This window comes from Sorex araneus, chromosome 6 (genome assembly GCF_027595985.1).
Source record: "Sorex araneus isolate mSorAra2 chromosome 6, mSorAra2.pri, whole genome shotgun sequence".
Lineage (NCBI taxonomy): Eukaryota > Metazoa > Chordata > Mammalia > Eulipotyphla > Soricidae > Sorex > Sorex araneus.
In genome coordinates, this window is record NC_073307.1 from 20,134,118 (window position 1) to 20,149,327 (window position 15,210).

Sequence of the window (15,210 nt, forward strand, 5' to 3'; positions counted from 1 at the left end):
TTCAACTTTAATGGCTGAGATCTGTATCCTTAAGATTTCAGAATATCCTTTGTCCTTTTCTTTAACTGTCCCTTCACTTCCTGAACATAACCTAAGCAGTGTATTTGATGGGGAGAAAGTGCTGGGTTAATTATGCAATAGTCCTGGAATTATGTGCAGGATTATAACTTTTAGAGGTCAGTTCTTCACTCTGTTGGTTTTTAGGCAGATGAAGAGTTGAAATTCACAAATCTCAATTTTAATAATATTGGTTTAAAAAGTTTTATTAAATGTCTGAAGGTGGGGGCTAGAGCGATAGCACAGCGGGTAGGGTGTTTGCCTTGCAAGCGGCTGACCTGGGTTCAATTCCCAGCATCCCATATGGTCTCTTGAGCACCACTAGGAGTATTCCTGAGTGCAGAGCCAGGAGTAACCCCTGTGCATTGCTGGGTGTGACCCCAAAAGCAAAAAACAGTCTGAAGGTAAGTAGTGAATATGGGGAGTCAGAAAAAATTTGATTAGGAAATATAATATGTGCCTTGAAGTAGTCACCCTTTTAGAAGGTACTGGTGTGTCCCAAGAGAGCTACTTCCCAGTTGTAGAGGGTGGATTCATCAGCCAGTCTTATAGAAAGCCCTCTATCAATCTATTCTGCAGGGATTTCAGTTTGAGAAATGGGGCTTTCTGTGAGCTGATCATCTGTTGCTGGGCCATTATGGTGGTGACAGTGCTCCACCGTGGGTCCAGCTGCACCAGGCTTCTGTCTCACACCCTCAGTGGGCCAGAGTAGACCCAAAATACCTAATGGGCTGGTCTGTGTTCTCATATATTACATAGGCTGTATCAAATGAGATAGTTACCATATTTAAAATGTTTTCTCTGGCATGGATTTCTTTTGCATAATGAAAAAAGATGCTCCTGAAGGTTTTCCCACATGTATTACATTTATTATGTTTTTCTCAAATGTGATATTTCTTTTCTATAATGAGAAAAGATTATCACGAAGGTTTCCCACATTACATCAATTATTTCTTTTCAATGTGTGTTCATATATATTTAAAACATAACAAAAATTTAAAACATTCCACGCCATCTTTTTGCACTGCTAAGGACTGAACTAAGGACTGCATCTAAGGACTCAGATATTCAAGTCACATGCTTTACCATTGGGACACTTTACGAGATCCAAATTTTCTATATTCTTTAGGTTCCTGTCTCCCAGTGTAAGGATTCAGATATTGGGTTTTCCCACATTATTCATTTATGTTTTTTCTTCAGTGTGTGTTCTCACATATGCACTAAAGTATTAGTAATTTCATTTTCTTGTTTTTTACATTTATGTGATTTCTCTATAAAGTGAACATTCACTTGATTTGAAAGAATGAGGTACTAGTTATGATTTTTCTATACTATAAATACTAGACTTCTCCCCAGTGTGAGTTCTCACAGGTTTCTTAAGGGATAAAGAACTGGTGAAGGCACTCCTGTACTTCATATACTTACAATATTTCTTTAAAGTACATAATCACATGTACAACAAGCAGTTAAATGCAAATAAAAGTATTTGTCACATGATTTATAATTGAAAGACCTATCTTCTGTACTATAGGCAAGTAATTTTTTAAGAGTAGAAAACAGGCTGCAGAGATAGTATAGAGTTTAAATCACTTGTATTGTGACTGATACCAGTTGAATCCCTAGCACTGTATATGGTCCCCAGTGTATCATTATCAGTGCTTCTTGAGCATAGAATCAGGAGAAAGCCCCAAGGACTGCAGGGTGTGACAGAAAAACAAAATATGACATGGGGAAATAACATAATTTATCATGCTTCTCACATATAGAATACATTTTTGTTATGTTTTCTCCCTTCTAATGTTTGAGGAATAAATGAAGGTTTCCACACATTCCTTATATTCATAAAACTTTTCTTCAGAGTGTGTTATTTTGTATTTAGTAGGGAATGTGGAAGAAATAGTGTCCTTTTCAAGCTCTTTTACATTCATAAAACATATTTCAAATATTTCTCACATGTTCCTAAAGATGAGGTTATCCACAATTGAAAATTTATACCACGTTTAGTATTTATAAATTTTCTCTCCAGTGAAAATTATGCTTTCTAAGAGATAAAAGTGAAGATTTTTAATAAAACACACAGCCTATCTCTCTGTGAGTTCCTATATGTATAGAAAGGGATGAAGAATGAATATTTTACTGATTTTGTATATTTATAGTATTCTTTTTAATATGGTTTAACATGATTAGTAAATATAAAGAGTCACTGAGGGGTTTGCTACATTTTCCACATTTGTATAGAGTTGTGCCTTAACAGTAATCAATAGTTTCTTCAATCCACTGAGTTCATTGGATTGCACTTCAGTATGAGTTCTCAAACATACTTAAACTTGTTATCTGACTGAAGCCTTTTCCACATTTAATGATTACACTCTTTGTATTTTTCCAATATATAACATCTTTCACACAATGTATATTCAGGTTTTTCTGAAATATCTTCTAATTTTATTATATTCATGTATTCATAGAGCTTCTTCGTTATATGAATTCTTGTTTTGATTTGTTTTTAGGCCACACCTGGAAATGCTTGGGGTTACTCCTGGCTCTTTTCTCAGGAATTACTCCTGGTGGTTCATGTGGAACCATATGGTATGGTGGGATTGAACCTGGGGCATCCCACATGCAAGACAAGTGCCCTACCGGCTTTACTATCACTCCAGTGCCCATAAGGATTCTTTAACTCTTTTCTGTCTTTCACTGACCCATGACAAAAGTATGAGGGCTACATTATAGAATGTATCCAGTTTATGGCTGCAATCCTATATTAATGTGAGGTATACAGATAAGTAAAGACTTGTATTCTTTGGTAGGGGTAGGAGTTGTGTGTTGTGCCACACTTGGCTGTGATCAGGGGTCACTGCTGGTCATGCTTGGAGAACCATATGTAATTTTGCAGACTGAAATGGGTTCAAAGCAAGTGACTTACTTTTGGTAATATCTCTGTGGTTCTATGGCTGTGTATTTTTATTGCTGTCTTCCAAAATGTTACAGGTAAAAAGTCAATTTAAAATAGAAAATAGTTGTAAAAATATACAAATAGTTCAACAGGAAACAGAAATGACTAAATTAAATAGTGCACGGGGTAAAAATAAAAACTTAAGTCAACAGTTAAATATGTCAAGTTCATTCTTTAAATATATTTAAAGAAGTTTATTTATATATAAATGTATTTAAAGAATGAGCTTCTATTCAAAGCTAGCAATTAATATTGTATAAAATATAAGATTGAATGGACACACTTAAAATATAAAATAGGATGAAAAGGATGAAACAAGATAAATAAACCTGAAGCAGAAAAGTTACTCTTAATAATATCAGATTAAGAGTATTAAAAGAGTAGAGTTAGAGTGGTAGAATTGATGGGTAGGATGCTTACCTTGCATGAAGTCAACCAATTTGATTCCTGGAATCCCATATATTCTCCAGAACTTTCCAGGAGTGATCCCTGAGCACAGAGCCAGGAGTAATGTCTGAATACTGCTGGGTATAGGCCCTTCCTCTCCCAAAATTGAGTACTGAGATTATTACTAAGAACTAAAAGCGATGTTACATCATAATTAGTGCCAGTCTGTCAAAAGATAAAATAATTCTACTTTATGAGAGCCTGCTTACATCTAGTATCAGCTTCAAAATATAGGTTTAGAGATGATCGTTCCAAAGACACAGACACATGACCAAGGGATGTAACATTTTTCTTTCAGTAGTAGAAAATAGAGAAAAGAATTACAAGAAAAAATAAAACTTAAAAAAGATTAAGCAATTTGATTTAATATTTATAGACCATTATACACAATGACTGTAAAACACATGTATTTTAAGAACTCATGGAAATCTTAACAAAATAGTTTATATAATGGATAATCCGAATAAAAGAACTTGGTGAATTTAAAATAAGTCAGGTTATACACTGTATTTTCAAACCAAAATAAAACTATTTAGATAAATATCTCTAGGGATAATAAAGTTCCTGAATATTTAAAAATTAAACAATAAATTCTAGTTAAAAAATGTCAATTAAGCAAGACAGCTAGCCAATGGATCAAAGAAGAAGCCAGGAGGAAAATTATGGTAAATTCAAACAGAATGTTAATTAAATGATAGAATATCAATATTCATAAAATGCATTCTAATGACTGCATTGAAAGAATTTTAATGGCTTCACATCTTTATATATATTTACTGTAATTTTGGAAAGAAAGTCTTTCTCTGGAAAACTTGAAAGAAAAAATCAAACCCAAAGTATGCATAAGAAAGGAAATAAAGCTATAGGGGAGGAAATAATTTATATCAAAACCAAAGTAACAGGAAAATGCAAGAATTTTTTAAGTTGAAAAAACTGATACTCTTACGGTAGTACTGATAATAAACAGAGAAAACATTTACTAATATCGAGAAAGAAAGGCAACACTAATAATCCTAAATATATTGAAAAGATTATAAAATAATTATCAATAACTTCAAGCTGATAAATTTAACCTTTTAATAAAAATTCAAGTTGATAGGCTGAAGTATATAGGTCAATGAGGTGGAGTGCATGCAAGACATTCATTAGATACAGAGCTCCACCCTCAGCACTGCAGAGCTAACTTCCCAATCATGTGCAAGCTGACCCAGGTTTCTCCCATTTGAGTTTGAGCAGTACTGTATATTTCCAGTTAAGCACTGGTTCTTCAGGCACACAGTCCTTTAACACCAAGAAGCCCTGGGAAGTACCCTACCGAAAAAAAACTCACACAGTTAGCAGGAAACACAAGAGGATATAGAAAGGTGGAATCACAACATATTGATTTAAGTAGTTGAGTTTTAAATTTGAAATCTCACAAAAATGTTAATCACTGATGTCTTATCTGGTAATTTCTATCAAATATGTAAAGACTAATTTTTATTTTAAATTATAGACTTTTTCCAAAAAGAAGAGAAACCAGGCAGCTGATTATAATGAGATATAAAAGTATAATCATGAAATTAAAACAAGTTAAAATAAAAACAAAATCTAAAGACCAAATATGTCATGAACATAGATACAAAAAAATCTCAACAATGTATTAGCAGTTGAATTGAGCTGACATAGTGTTTTTCACACTGTTGTACAGCACCTAGAATAAAAATATGAAAACTTTTCCTGGCCAGTCACAGCTGCTATTCCATTCCCAGTCTTTAGGACTCCAGTTCGTTGGATTATCTTTGTATTCTTCTGTTGCTTATATTATTCCATGTTTGGAATGGAGAGAGATGATGCAGATTCCACAGTTCATATTTCAACTGTGACCATTATCACTACAGTTGTACTGGCTAACTGAATTATAAGATGGGAACAACTAATAAGAGCAAGTCTAGGGTAAGTTCATTTGTTTAAAATACAATTTTGATGAATCAACCCAAAACTTAGAAGTAAATGTAATTATTTAACAAATTTTTAAAATTCAAATTTGATATCTATGATCAACTTTACATATAAATTTATATAACATATAATTATATATAAAAATTGAGATGACATCAGGTTCCACCCCTGAATAGCTTGGCTCACCCTAATTCCTGCCCTGTCACATTCTTATGTCATTAATATTGTTTCTTGATCTCATGAGAAAAAAATTAGTTTCTTCTTTTGAGATACTCCTTTGGAACAAGACAAATACCAAACTTCTGGATCCAGTAATGGTAGCATTGTTAAATTTACAGAGGAGTTATTTAGTTTACAAATACAGTCTTCTATATATATTACTAATGACAAGTTTTATTATATTTATGCATTAAAGAAAAACATGTTTACAATGTGAAAAAGTACTATTATTCTGGCATATACACCTTGCACATAGTGCAGCTTCACCATCAACTAAAGTTACCTCCCCACATATGCTCAAATATACACTCATACAAAAAACTCTGGGTACAACTTTGAGTTTTAAATTTGAGGCATAACCATTTATATCATATGATGTTTTAATTTTTATGACTGTTTATAAATTGGAAGTAATGCTCTTTCTAAGATAGTCCAGATTAGTCAAAAAATCCCCATAAATTGGAAATGAACTTAAATTCTTATTTTTACTATTACTAGAAGTACTATTAGAAGTAATTTTAGGAAAGGAATATTAAATACTGTCAAATTGGGATATCGGGCTGTTTCTTAACACACATCTCCATATGTAGAAAAATTGTAGAAAGTTTTGTATCATTATACCAAGTATATTCTATTAAGACATGTGGATTGCTGATCTAGGAGTATTTTCAGAATTTACAGTCATTATAAAAAATCGTGACCCTATTGTTTCTCTGCCTGAGAGGAAAAACTGCTGTAGAAACATTAGTCATCTTATGAGGATGCCATAGTGAAGATTTTAAATTTCAGGTATATGTTAGCTCACCAGACACAAAAACTCAAATTTTGGGGTTGCTAGCCAGAAATATTTCTTGGAAAGTTGAATTAGCTTTGTAAATTGGTATTAGAAAATGCAGACATGACTTAATAAAGAAAAGTCATTCACAGTAGCTCAGAGTATTGCCCTAAGGGAAAGCAAAAGTACTATTTGGTAAGCATTTCTATGTAACACTTATACAACTGTGTAAATCACTCCTATGGTAGGGGGAAAAGATATATCAGTGTGTATTGCATTATTTTTCCATAATAAAAAACCAACTACTTAATTGTTGCTTAATACAATGGCGGTTTATTTAAATCATGCAACATAAAGAATGAGAGGAAGTAAAGTTTTTGCAGTAGCTTAATGCTTGCATAATAAAATGAGGAATTATTTCTCTTATTAGAGTTAGCATATAGAACTTTGATGGTTGCAGTTTGACTTTTTTAACTCAATAATTATGGTTAATAAAATGGAAAGTGGGGGGCTGGAGCAATAGCACAGTGAGTAGGGCATTTGCCTTGCTTGAGGCCCACCTAGGTTCGATTCTCAGCATCCCATGTGGTCTCCTGAGCACTGCCAGGAGTAATTCCTGAGTGCAGAGCCAGGAGTAACCCCTGTGCATCACCAGGTCTGACTCAAAAAGAAAAAAAAGGAAAGTGGCCAAAGATATTCACATGTTCCAGATATCAGAACATGGATATTTTATGTCACGATGTCACGAAATCCTGTTGATCGTTGAATTTCTCAAGCGGTCTCAGTAACCTCTCCATTCATCCTATCCCTGAGATTTTAGAAGCCTCTCTCTACTCGGCCTTCCCAACGATGCCGCATTGGAGGTTCTTTCAGGGTCAGGGGAATGAGATCCAGCTTGTTACTGGCTTTGGTATATGGATACACCATGGGAAGCTTGCGAGGCTCTCCTATGTGGCAGGAAACTCTCAGTAGCTTGCTAGTTTCTCCCAGAGGGAGAAGTTGGCTATAAGACATCACTTCTGGGAGATTGCTTTTAAGTTTCTAGATGTTGGCCGTTGATGGGATTACACACACCTGGGTTCCTCTGCCGGTACCTTCATGCGTGAGGCTTGTTCGAACGTGTGGAGAAGGGCCTTGAGCATGGCTGTGGCTAGGTTCCGGTGGTCTTTGGCCGCCGGGAGCTCTGCTCAGGGCGGGGAGGGAAGCTGGAGCCCATCCCCTCCAAGGGGCCCCGGGGAAGACAGCCAGGAGTGTGGGCAAGAGACTCTCTTAAAATATCCCAAGAGATATTTTGGGATATTGGGATATCTTGGGATATTTTATAGGGGCTATTATTATATTATCCCTACATAGTACACTGTTTCCCAAAGATTCATGTCCACTCTGTGTGGCCCCCAAACCAAATGAAATGAGATTCATATAAAATTAATTAAAACACTATTTGTTTTTTATTATTTATCAACTGAGTACTTCATACATTCATCAAATTAATCATTTAAAATTTCTAAATTAATTATGGGTGAAACTGTAGTCAATAGTATTCATCCTGAGTATAATTCCTTTCTATCTGAAACTAAATATCTGCTTTTCATACCATGCAATTGTAGGGAATGCATAGGATAAGAGTTCAAAAAGAGATAAAATAGCAAGTTAAGAATGACTTGTTCAAGAAATGTAAAAATCTCTTAATGAGGGGGCTGGAGCGATAGCACAGTGGGTAGGCACGTGGCCGACCTGGGTTCGATTCCCAGCATCCCATATGGTCCCCTGAGCACCGCCAGGAGTAATTTGAGTGCAGAGCCAGGAGTAACCCCTGTGAATCGCCAGGTGTGACCTAAAGAGCAAACAAAAAACAAAAACCAAAAAAAAAATCTCTTAATGAAAAAACTTACTGCTATCAAGACCATGATTTTAATCTCTACCCTTACTATTTTCATGAGATACATATTTCCAGCTAAGTATTTTTTCTCCTCCACCTTTTTTGTCAGTGCTGGGGGCAACAGATGACTTGTGCTTTGAAATTACCATATGGCAAGGACCATATTATGCCAGTAATCAAGTATGTGGCTTCTTATGAAAAGTGTTTGCTTCACATCTCTCTGATCCTATTGTTCTTATAAAACTTATTTTTTAGTTTTTAGCAAAAACTTAATTCAAATCTATCATACAATTCAAGGTTCAATCAGAGAAAAAACAGGGTATATATATATATATATAAAGAGAGAGACATATATACATATATATTTATGTGTGTGTGGAAAGAGAGAGGAGGGGTTGGAGATTTATGTAAAGGAAATGAATTACTAAATTGTGTGAGCTGTCTATGCAAGTCCAAAACCTGTACAGAAGATAACTATAAAAGACAGCTGAAACTCTGGGACACAAGCTGAACCTGGTACTCACAGATATACTCACAGGTAGAACTTTTTCATGTCAGGGGAAATCAACTCTGCTAAATTAAGTGATGTAATCAGGTTCACTAATATCATCTTAAGATTTTCTCCCTATTTTAAGGGTATGTCACTGTTTTCCCATTGCTCGTTAATTTGCTCGAGCAGGCACTAGTAACATCTCCATTGTGAGACTTGTTGTTACTGTTTTTGGCATACTGAATACGCCATGGGGAGCTTGCCAGTCTCTGCCATGTGGGCGGGATACTCTTAGTAGTTTGCTGGGCTCTCCAAGAGGGATGGAGAAATCGAATCCAGGTCAGCCGTGTGCAAGGCAAACGCCCTACCCGCTGTGCTATCGCTCCAGTCCATTTTAAGGGTAGATAAATATAACAACCTTAATTCCATCTGAACCTTAATTCCCCTTTGTATTATAACATAACATATCCAGAAGTTTCAGAGATTATGCCGTGGATATTTTTTGTTTCTTGTTTTGTTTTGGGGCCACAGGGATCAGATCCCTAGCATTGTTTGGGGACCATATGGAGATCAAAACCAGATCAACTATGTGCCAGGCAATTGCCTTGCCTGCTGTACTATCTCTCTGACCACAATAGGTGGATTTTTAAAGAGGGTTATTATTCAACCACAGTACCTATAGTATCTTCAAAATAAAGGTCTCTAGATACAAAGGAGTCCTGAAAACAGAGCTGATTGTTCAGATTATCTAAATTCACCCCCACTCCCTTTTAGTAATTCTTCTTGGTTAGCTAATGATAATTTAATGGTATATTTTATTTATAAACCCTTATCAGCCAGAAAACTGCATTTTCCAAAGACTTGTCCTATCAAAAGTTTTTCTAGATTCAAAATCTGAGCTCATTTGTGAATTTCCTTGAAATAAATATAACAATGCAAAAATGTGTTACTTGCTCATAGAATATATGAACCTTTTGAATATATAGGACCAGTATAAGCAGAGTAACCTGGGTATCACAAAGTCTGTCTACTATACTTATCAGAATCCTTATTTCAGTTAGATGTAAAGAAGTCCCACATTTTATCCAGCATTAATTTATAATAGTATATAGACACTTATTTTGAGATAACATGTGTTTTAGACAAATGTCTACTGATTAAAAAAGTGATTTAAAAATAAATGGCAAAATTTACTCATACTCTTGCCTTTTCATAGGAGTAATCAAACAGCTTGAAATAAACTGGATATAGGTAAACGCAAATTGATTCCACCAAAATATATAGAAAAGTAATATTTGTGTAAATAATATAAATTATAAGGTTTATTTTTATTTATTTTTTTTGCTTTTTGGGTCACACCTGGCAATGCACAGAGGTTACTCCTGGCTCTGCACTCAGGAATTACTCTTGGTGGTGCTTGGGGACCACATGGGATGCTGGAAATTGAACCCGGCGTAGCCCCATGAAAGGCAAACACCCTACCTGCAGTGCTATCGCTACAGCCCCAAATAAAAAGATTTTTAATATTTTACAATATAGTACAATAAAAGGAATGAAACATATGTAGTGTCATGTAATTAAGTATTTAAAAATTATATTTGTTAAGCTTGAGCAGTTCATATTCTTGGCAATAACTACTAAAATTTGAATTAGAAATAAATTATTTAATATAAAAATTTTACTAACAAAATAATCACACCACAGCAATGAGGTCAACAAAGTAGTGTAGCAATACTAAGCAATATGGTAAAGAGAAAGCCAAATAGAACTAAAGATTACTAGTATATTAAGAAAGGTGAAGGAAAATGAGACTAAAGTATTTTATACACAGAGTTAGTTTCAAATACCTAAACTATCCTCTAAAGTTGGATTTCCCTCTGACTCCTTCCCAAGGTCCTGACATAGAATATTGGGGAAAATAGGCTTGAGGAACTTGAACTCATTGGTGCCAGCGCCCCCCGCCAGACACACCTCATACTGGTAGCTGTGCGACAGGGTCCCAGAGCCACTGACGTCCAGCAGATGTCCCGGGAAGTGCGCGTCGGGCAGCGGGTAGGGGCCCCCCGCGGGAGGGCCAGGTCGTCTGCACAGGCGCACAGCCACGAAGGCCAGCACGGAGAAGAGGAAGAGCGACGACACGCAGGCCAAGGCCACCACCAGGTAGACGGTGAGGCGGTCGTCCGCAGGCGCGTCGGCAGGCGCGTCGGGCAGCGGCAGGAAGGGCTGCGAGAAGCCGTCCACCAGCAGCACGTGCAGCGTGACGCTGGCCGACAGCGGCGGCTCGCCATTGTCCTTGACCAGCACCAGCAGCCTGTGCTTGGGCGCGTCGCGCTCGCTGAGCGGCCGCGCGGTGCGCACCTCGCCATTGTGCGCCCACACGCTGAAGAGCCCGGGCTCCGTGGCCTTGAGCAGCTGGAACGACAGCCAGGCGTTCTGGCCCGAGTCGCCGTCCACCGCCACCACCTTGGTCACCAGGTAGCCCGCCTCTGCCGCCCTGGGCACCAGCTCGCTGCAGGGCGCCGACGCGTTCTGCAGCGGGTACAGCACGAAGGGTGCGTTGTCGTTGCGGTCCAGCACCAGCACGCGCACGCGCGCCTGGCTACCGAGCGCGGGCGAGCCGCGGTCCCACGCGCCCACGCCGAACTCGAAGGCGCGCACGGCCTCGAAGTCCAGCGAGCGCAGCGCGAACAGCTGCCCGTTGTCGGCGTTGATGGACACCAGCGAGGCGAGCGGCAGCTGCGGGTCTTGGGGCGGCAGCAGCGAGTAGGTCACCTGGGCGTTGCTGCCCTCATCTGGGTCGGTGGCGCTCACGCTGCCTATGTGCAGGGCGGGGCTGTTGTTCTCGCCCACTAGCAGGGTGTAGGAGGGCTGGCTGAAGGTGGGGGCGTTGTCATTCACGTCGGAGACCCGCACTGTGATGGTGTGCTGTGTTTGCAGCCTGGGGGTGCCCATGTCTGTCACCGTGATGGTGATGTTGTACTCCGCCTGACTTTCTCGGTCCAAAGCTGTGTTTGTCATTAGAGTGTAAAAATTTTCAACGGATGGTTTAAGAAAGAAAGGAAGATCCTCTTGGATGGAGCATACAGTCCTTCCATTGTCTCCAGAGTCAGGATCTGAAACACTGAACACAGCAATTACGGTCTCCTGCAAGTTTTCTGGTATCTCCGTGTTAAGTGTTGATATGGTCAGTTCTGGTGGGTTGTCATTCAGGTCCATCACTTGGACAAACACTACACAACTTCCAGAAAGTCCCCCACCATCTATGGCCTGAATATTTACTGTGTAACTCTGAATGAATTCAAAATCCAGTTCCTGTATTAAAAGGAGCTCTCCTGATTTTCCATTTATTCTAAACGTTTTGCGAATGTCTTCAGAGGCTTGAAAAAATACATAAGATATTTCTCCATACACTCCCATGTCCAAATCCCTAGCAGAGACAGTGGCAACCTGGGATCCAATGGGGCTGTTTTCTGGGATCTGCACCTCATAAAGCAGCTTTGCAAACTCAGGGGTATTATCATTGATGTCCAAAACTTCAACACGGACTAGAGCAGTGCCAGACCTGGGGGGCGAACCGCCATCGATCGCAGTGAGGATTAATCTGATTTCAGGCTGATGCTCTCGATCTAATGTTTTGTCCAGAACCAACTGTGGTAAAATTATGCCGTCGGGACTTTCTTGTAATTTAAGATGAAAATAGGAATTGGGGCTGACTGTATAACTTTTGAGACTGTTGCTTCCTACATCTAAGTCCTGTGCATGTTCTATTAAGAAAGTAGTTCCAGGCACGATACTTTCTGATATTTTCAAAGTTATTTCTTGGTCTAGGAAAACCGGGGAATGATCATTTATATCCCTAATCTGTAGCTCGGCTTGAAAAAACTGCAAGGGATTTTCCAACAACACCTGGAAAGGTAGTACACAGGGCTCAATCCGGCCACACAGTTCCTCCCGGTCCAGTTTCTCATTTAACAACAAATCCCCGGTCTGTGCATCCAACTGCAAATGCATTTTTTTCCCTTTGGAAATGACGCGGGGGGCCCGTGTAGTTATAGCATCTACCTCCAACCCCAGATCTTCTAACAAATTGGTCACAAAGGAGCCACTCTCCATCTCCTCAGACACTAAATAAAGCCTAGGCTGAGAACCAGCATGAGCTACGCCCAGACAAAGAAAGAGTATTAGGACTTGCCTTTGTTTCCGAACGCATTCCTTTTTCCCTCCAGCCTCCATCACTTTGGGGTCTGCAGCAAACCGGATCTGTTTGTTCTGGCGTGGTCGCTGACTCTGTGTACTAGAATCTTGCAGATGCAATATATGTGGAGTTGCCTAAGGCTCCAATTTCTTGGGGTGACCGGTTTAAAAAAGACTCGCCTTCCTGCCAGGATCTTCCCCCCCACCTCTCCAACAGAGCATTTGTTTAAAGGAGCCTGGGCATGTTCCTTTCTTTCGTCAACTTCTAAGGCTGCAGCGCCACCCTGCGTTCTTTCCCAGTGCTTAGTTTTTTCCTCCAAACTAGGAAAATTCTGTTCCTCTCAGACAGGTGACAATCTAAATGGAATACTTGCAAAGTTGCAAATAGTGGCTCTCAATATGCCAAAGCCTTATCTGTGTTTTGAAAGTATTTTCATTGCATCTATTACCATGTAGCAAGCATGAAAAATTGTCCATTCCTGTTTCCAGTTTTTAAACTTGAAAAAAAAAAGCACCTACTGAAATGGGAAGTGGAAACAGAACTCCAGTCCTCTGGTGAAAGGTTTGATTTGGCAATTCCCAGTGTTTCTTCCAGTCGTGGGCTAACACACTTCTGGGTGGTGGTTAGATTGTTATCCTCACACTCAAGCCCAATGGAAAGGAGTAGACACCCAGGAATGGGACAGAATTCAAAGGAGAAATTTCTTGTGGATGCTGAAGTATTCTCTCATAGCCATCTGTTGCACTGTTTCACTCCATGTTTCCCAGAAATTTGATGTTTCTTGACTGCATGAAAACCTCTCAAAGTAGCTGAGCAATTTTTCCTTTTGAACATGCCAGTATCTTTTGAAACATATGAACGTCATTTTGCAAAATCTCAATTCAATGATCTCTAAACCTAACATTTCATATTAATAAATACCTAGCAAATAGGGGTATTTCCAGTTATCTTTTAAATGCCTTTCCCAGGATGGGGATATACGCTGAGAACATGCTTTGCATGCAGGAGGCCACATTCAAACCCCTGCACTACAGGGTTCCCCGTGCATTGCCAGGATTGACCTCCAAGCATTAAGTGGGAATTCTCTAGTCATAGCTGGATGTGACCCAACTTTTTTGAATACCTTTATAAAGATAATTTGTTACTTATAAGCAGGAAATACTTTTAGGTTTTTTAATATCTGTTGTTTTGTATTTAAAGTATATATTTGCTAAAATAAATATATTAAGTTACAAAAAACCCACGCAGGAAATTAGAATGCATATTACTTAGTGAAATTACTTAAGTGAAAGGAACAACTCTGTAAAGGCTATAAGATAAAACTATGATTTATAATAATATAAAACACTCTAATTTTGTAACAACTAAGTGATATTCTGGAAAGAGCAAAACTAAAGATACATTAAAAACAGGTGTCCCAGGGAGGGGAGGGGAAGAAAGAATGAAAAGGTGAAAGCATTTTTGTTTATAGAAAATTATCATTGTCTATTAATATATTCCGTTGCCTTAAAAGGAACAAAGCTGACAAGGTATCACAGTAGGTTCTAGCCTGAACTGAATATATCTTAAATTTCTCTGTTTATCTTTCATACATACATAGAAGGTAGATAATGGATACATTTAGATAGATATAGAAATGTATTATTTCGTATTAAACATAATGATGTTTCCCATGAATCTCACATTTTCTTTCAAACACACTAAATGCACTGACCTTGCCTTCCATGATGATTCAGATGAGAATATGGAGTAGCTTAATTCTGAAATCACAACTGTTAGTACTGGTCGACAATATCAGAAAAACTGTGTGACTTTTTAGGAAACAAACCATACTAAAACTTGTATCAGTATTAGATAAACTAGCAGATTATTCAATTTTTACTAAGCCATGATGAAAATTTCTTCCAAAAAGAAATCAAAGCTATTTTTAAATAGTAAATTGAAAAATAACAAATAAAAAAGAAATTTAAAGATGTACAGAAGGCAAATGATATATTAGGGGGTAATGAGAATAATCTGAAAAGATAATCTGAGAAAGATAAATCCTAGTTCCCATAATTTTTCAAACATTAAAATAACAAAAAATAAGGCAAAGTATTAAAATTGCTGAAAGCTAAATAAAATGCATCTATTGAAAACTATTTCTGCAAAGCAATAGCATCATTCGGCACTGTAATTTTCCTTCATTTAAGTGCCCGGGGGATAACAGGGTTAAGAGACTTGATCTCAATAAGAATATATGAAGGAAGTAAAT

The 15,210-nt window shown here is 37.9% G+C and overlaps 2 protein-coding genes across 2 annotated transcripts in view; both read right to left on the minus strand.

The window, feature by feature from the left end:
• The window catches only part of LOC101551571 (protocadherin beta-15-like), a 40,825-nt gene that overhangs the window by 21,216 nt on the left and 4,399 nt on the right, over positions 1-15,210 (minus strand). The window lies entirely within an intron of this gene.
• Positions 3,814-15,200, minus strand: LOC129405699 (protocadherin beta-2-like). Its single transcript, XM_055142798.1, has one exon. The coding sequence runs from the start codon at positions 12,992-12,994 to the stop codon at positions 10,601-10,603; it is 2,394 nt and encodes a 797-aa protein (XP_054998773.1). The 5' UTR covers positions 12,995-15,200; the 3' UTR covers positions 3,814-10,600.

What these genes read in the sequence shown, in the direction of transcription:
- LOC129405699 (XM_055142798.1), bottom strand. Translation starts at nt 12,994, where the DNA reads ATGGAGGCTGGAGGGAAAAAGGAATGCGTTCGGAAACAAAGGCAAGTC.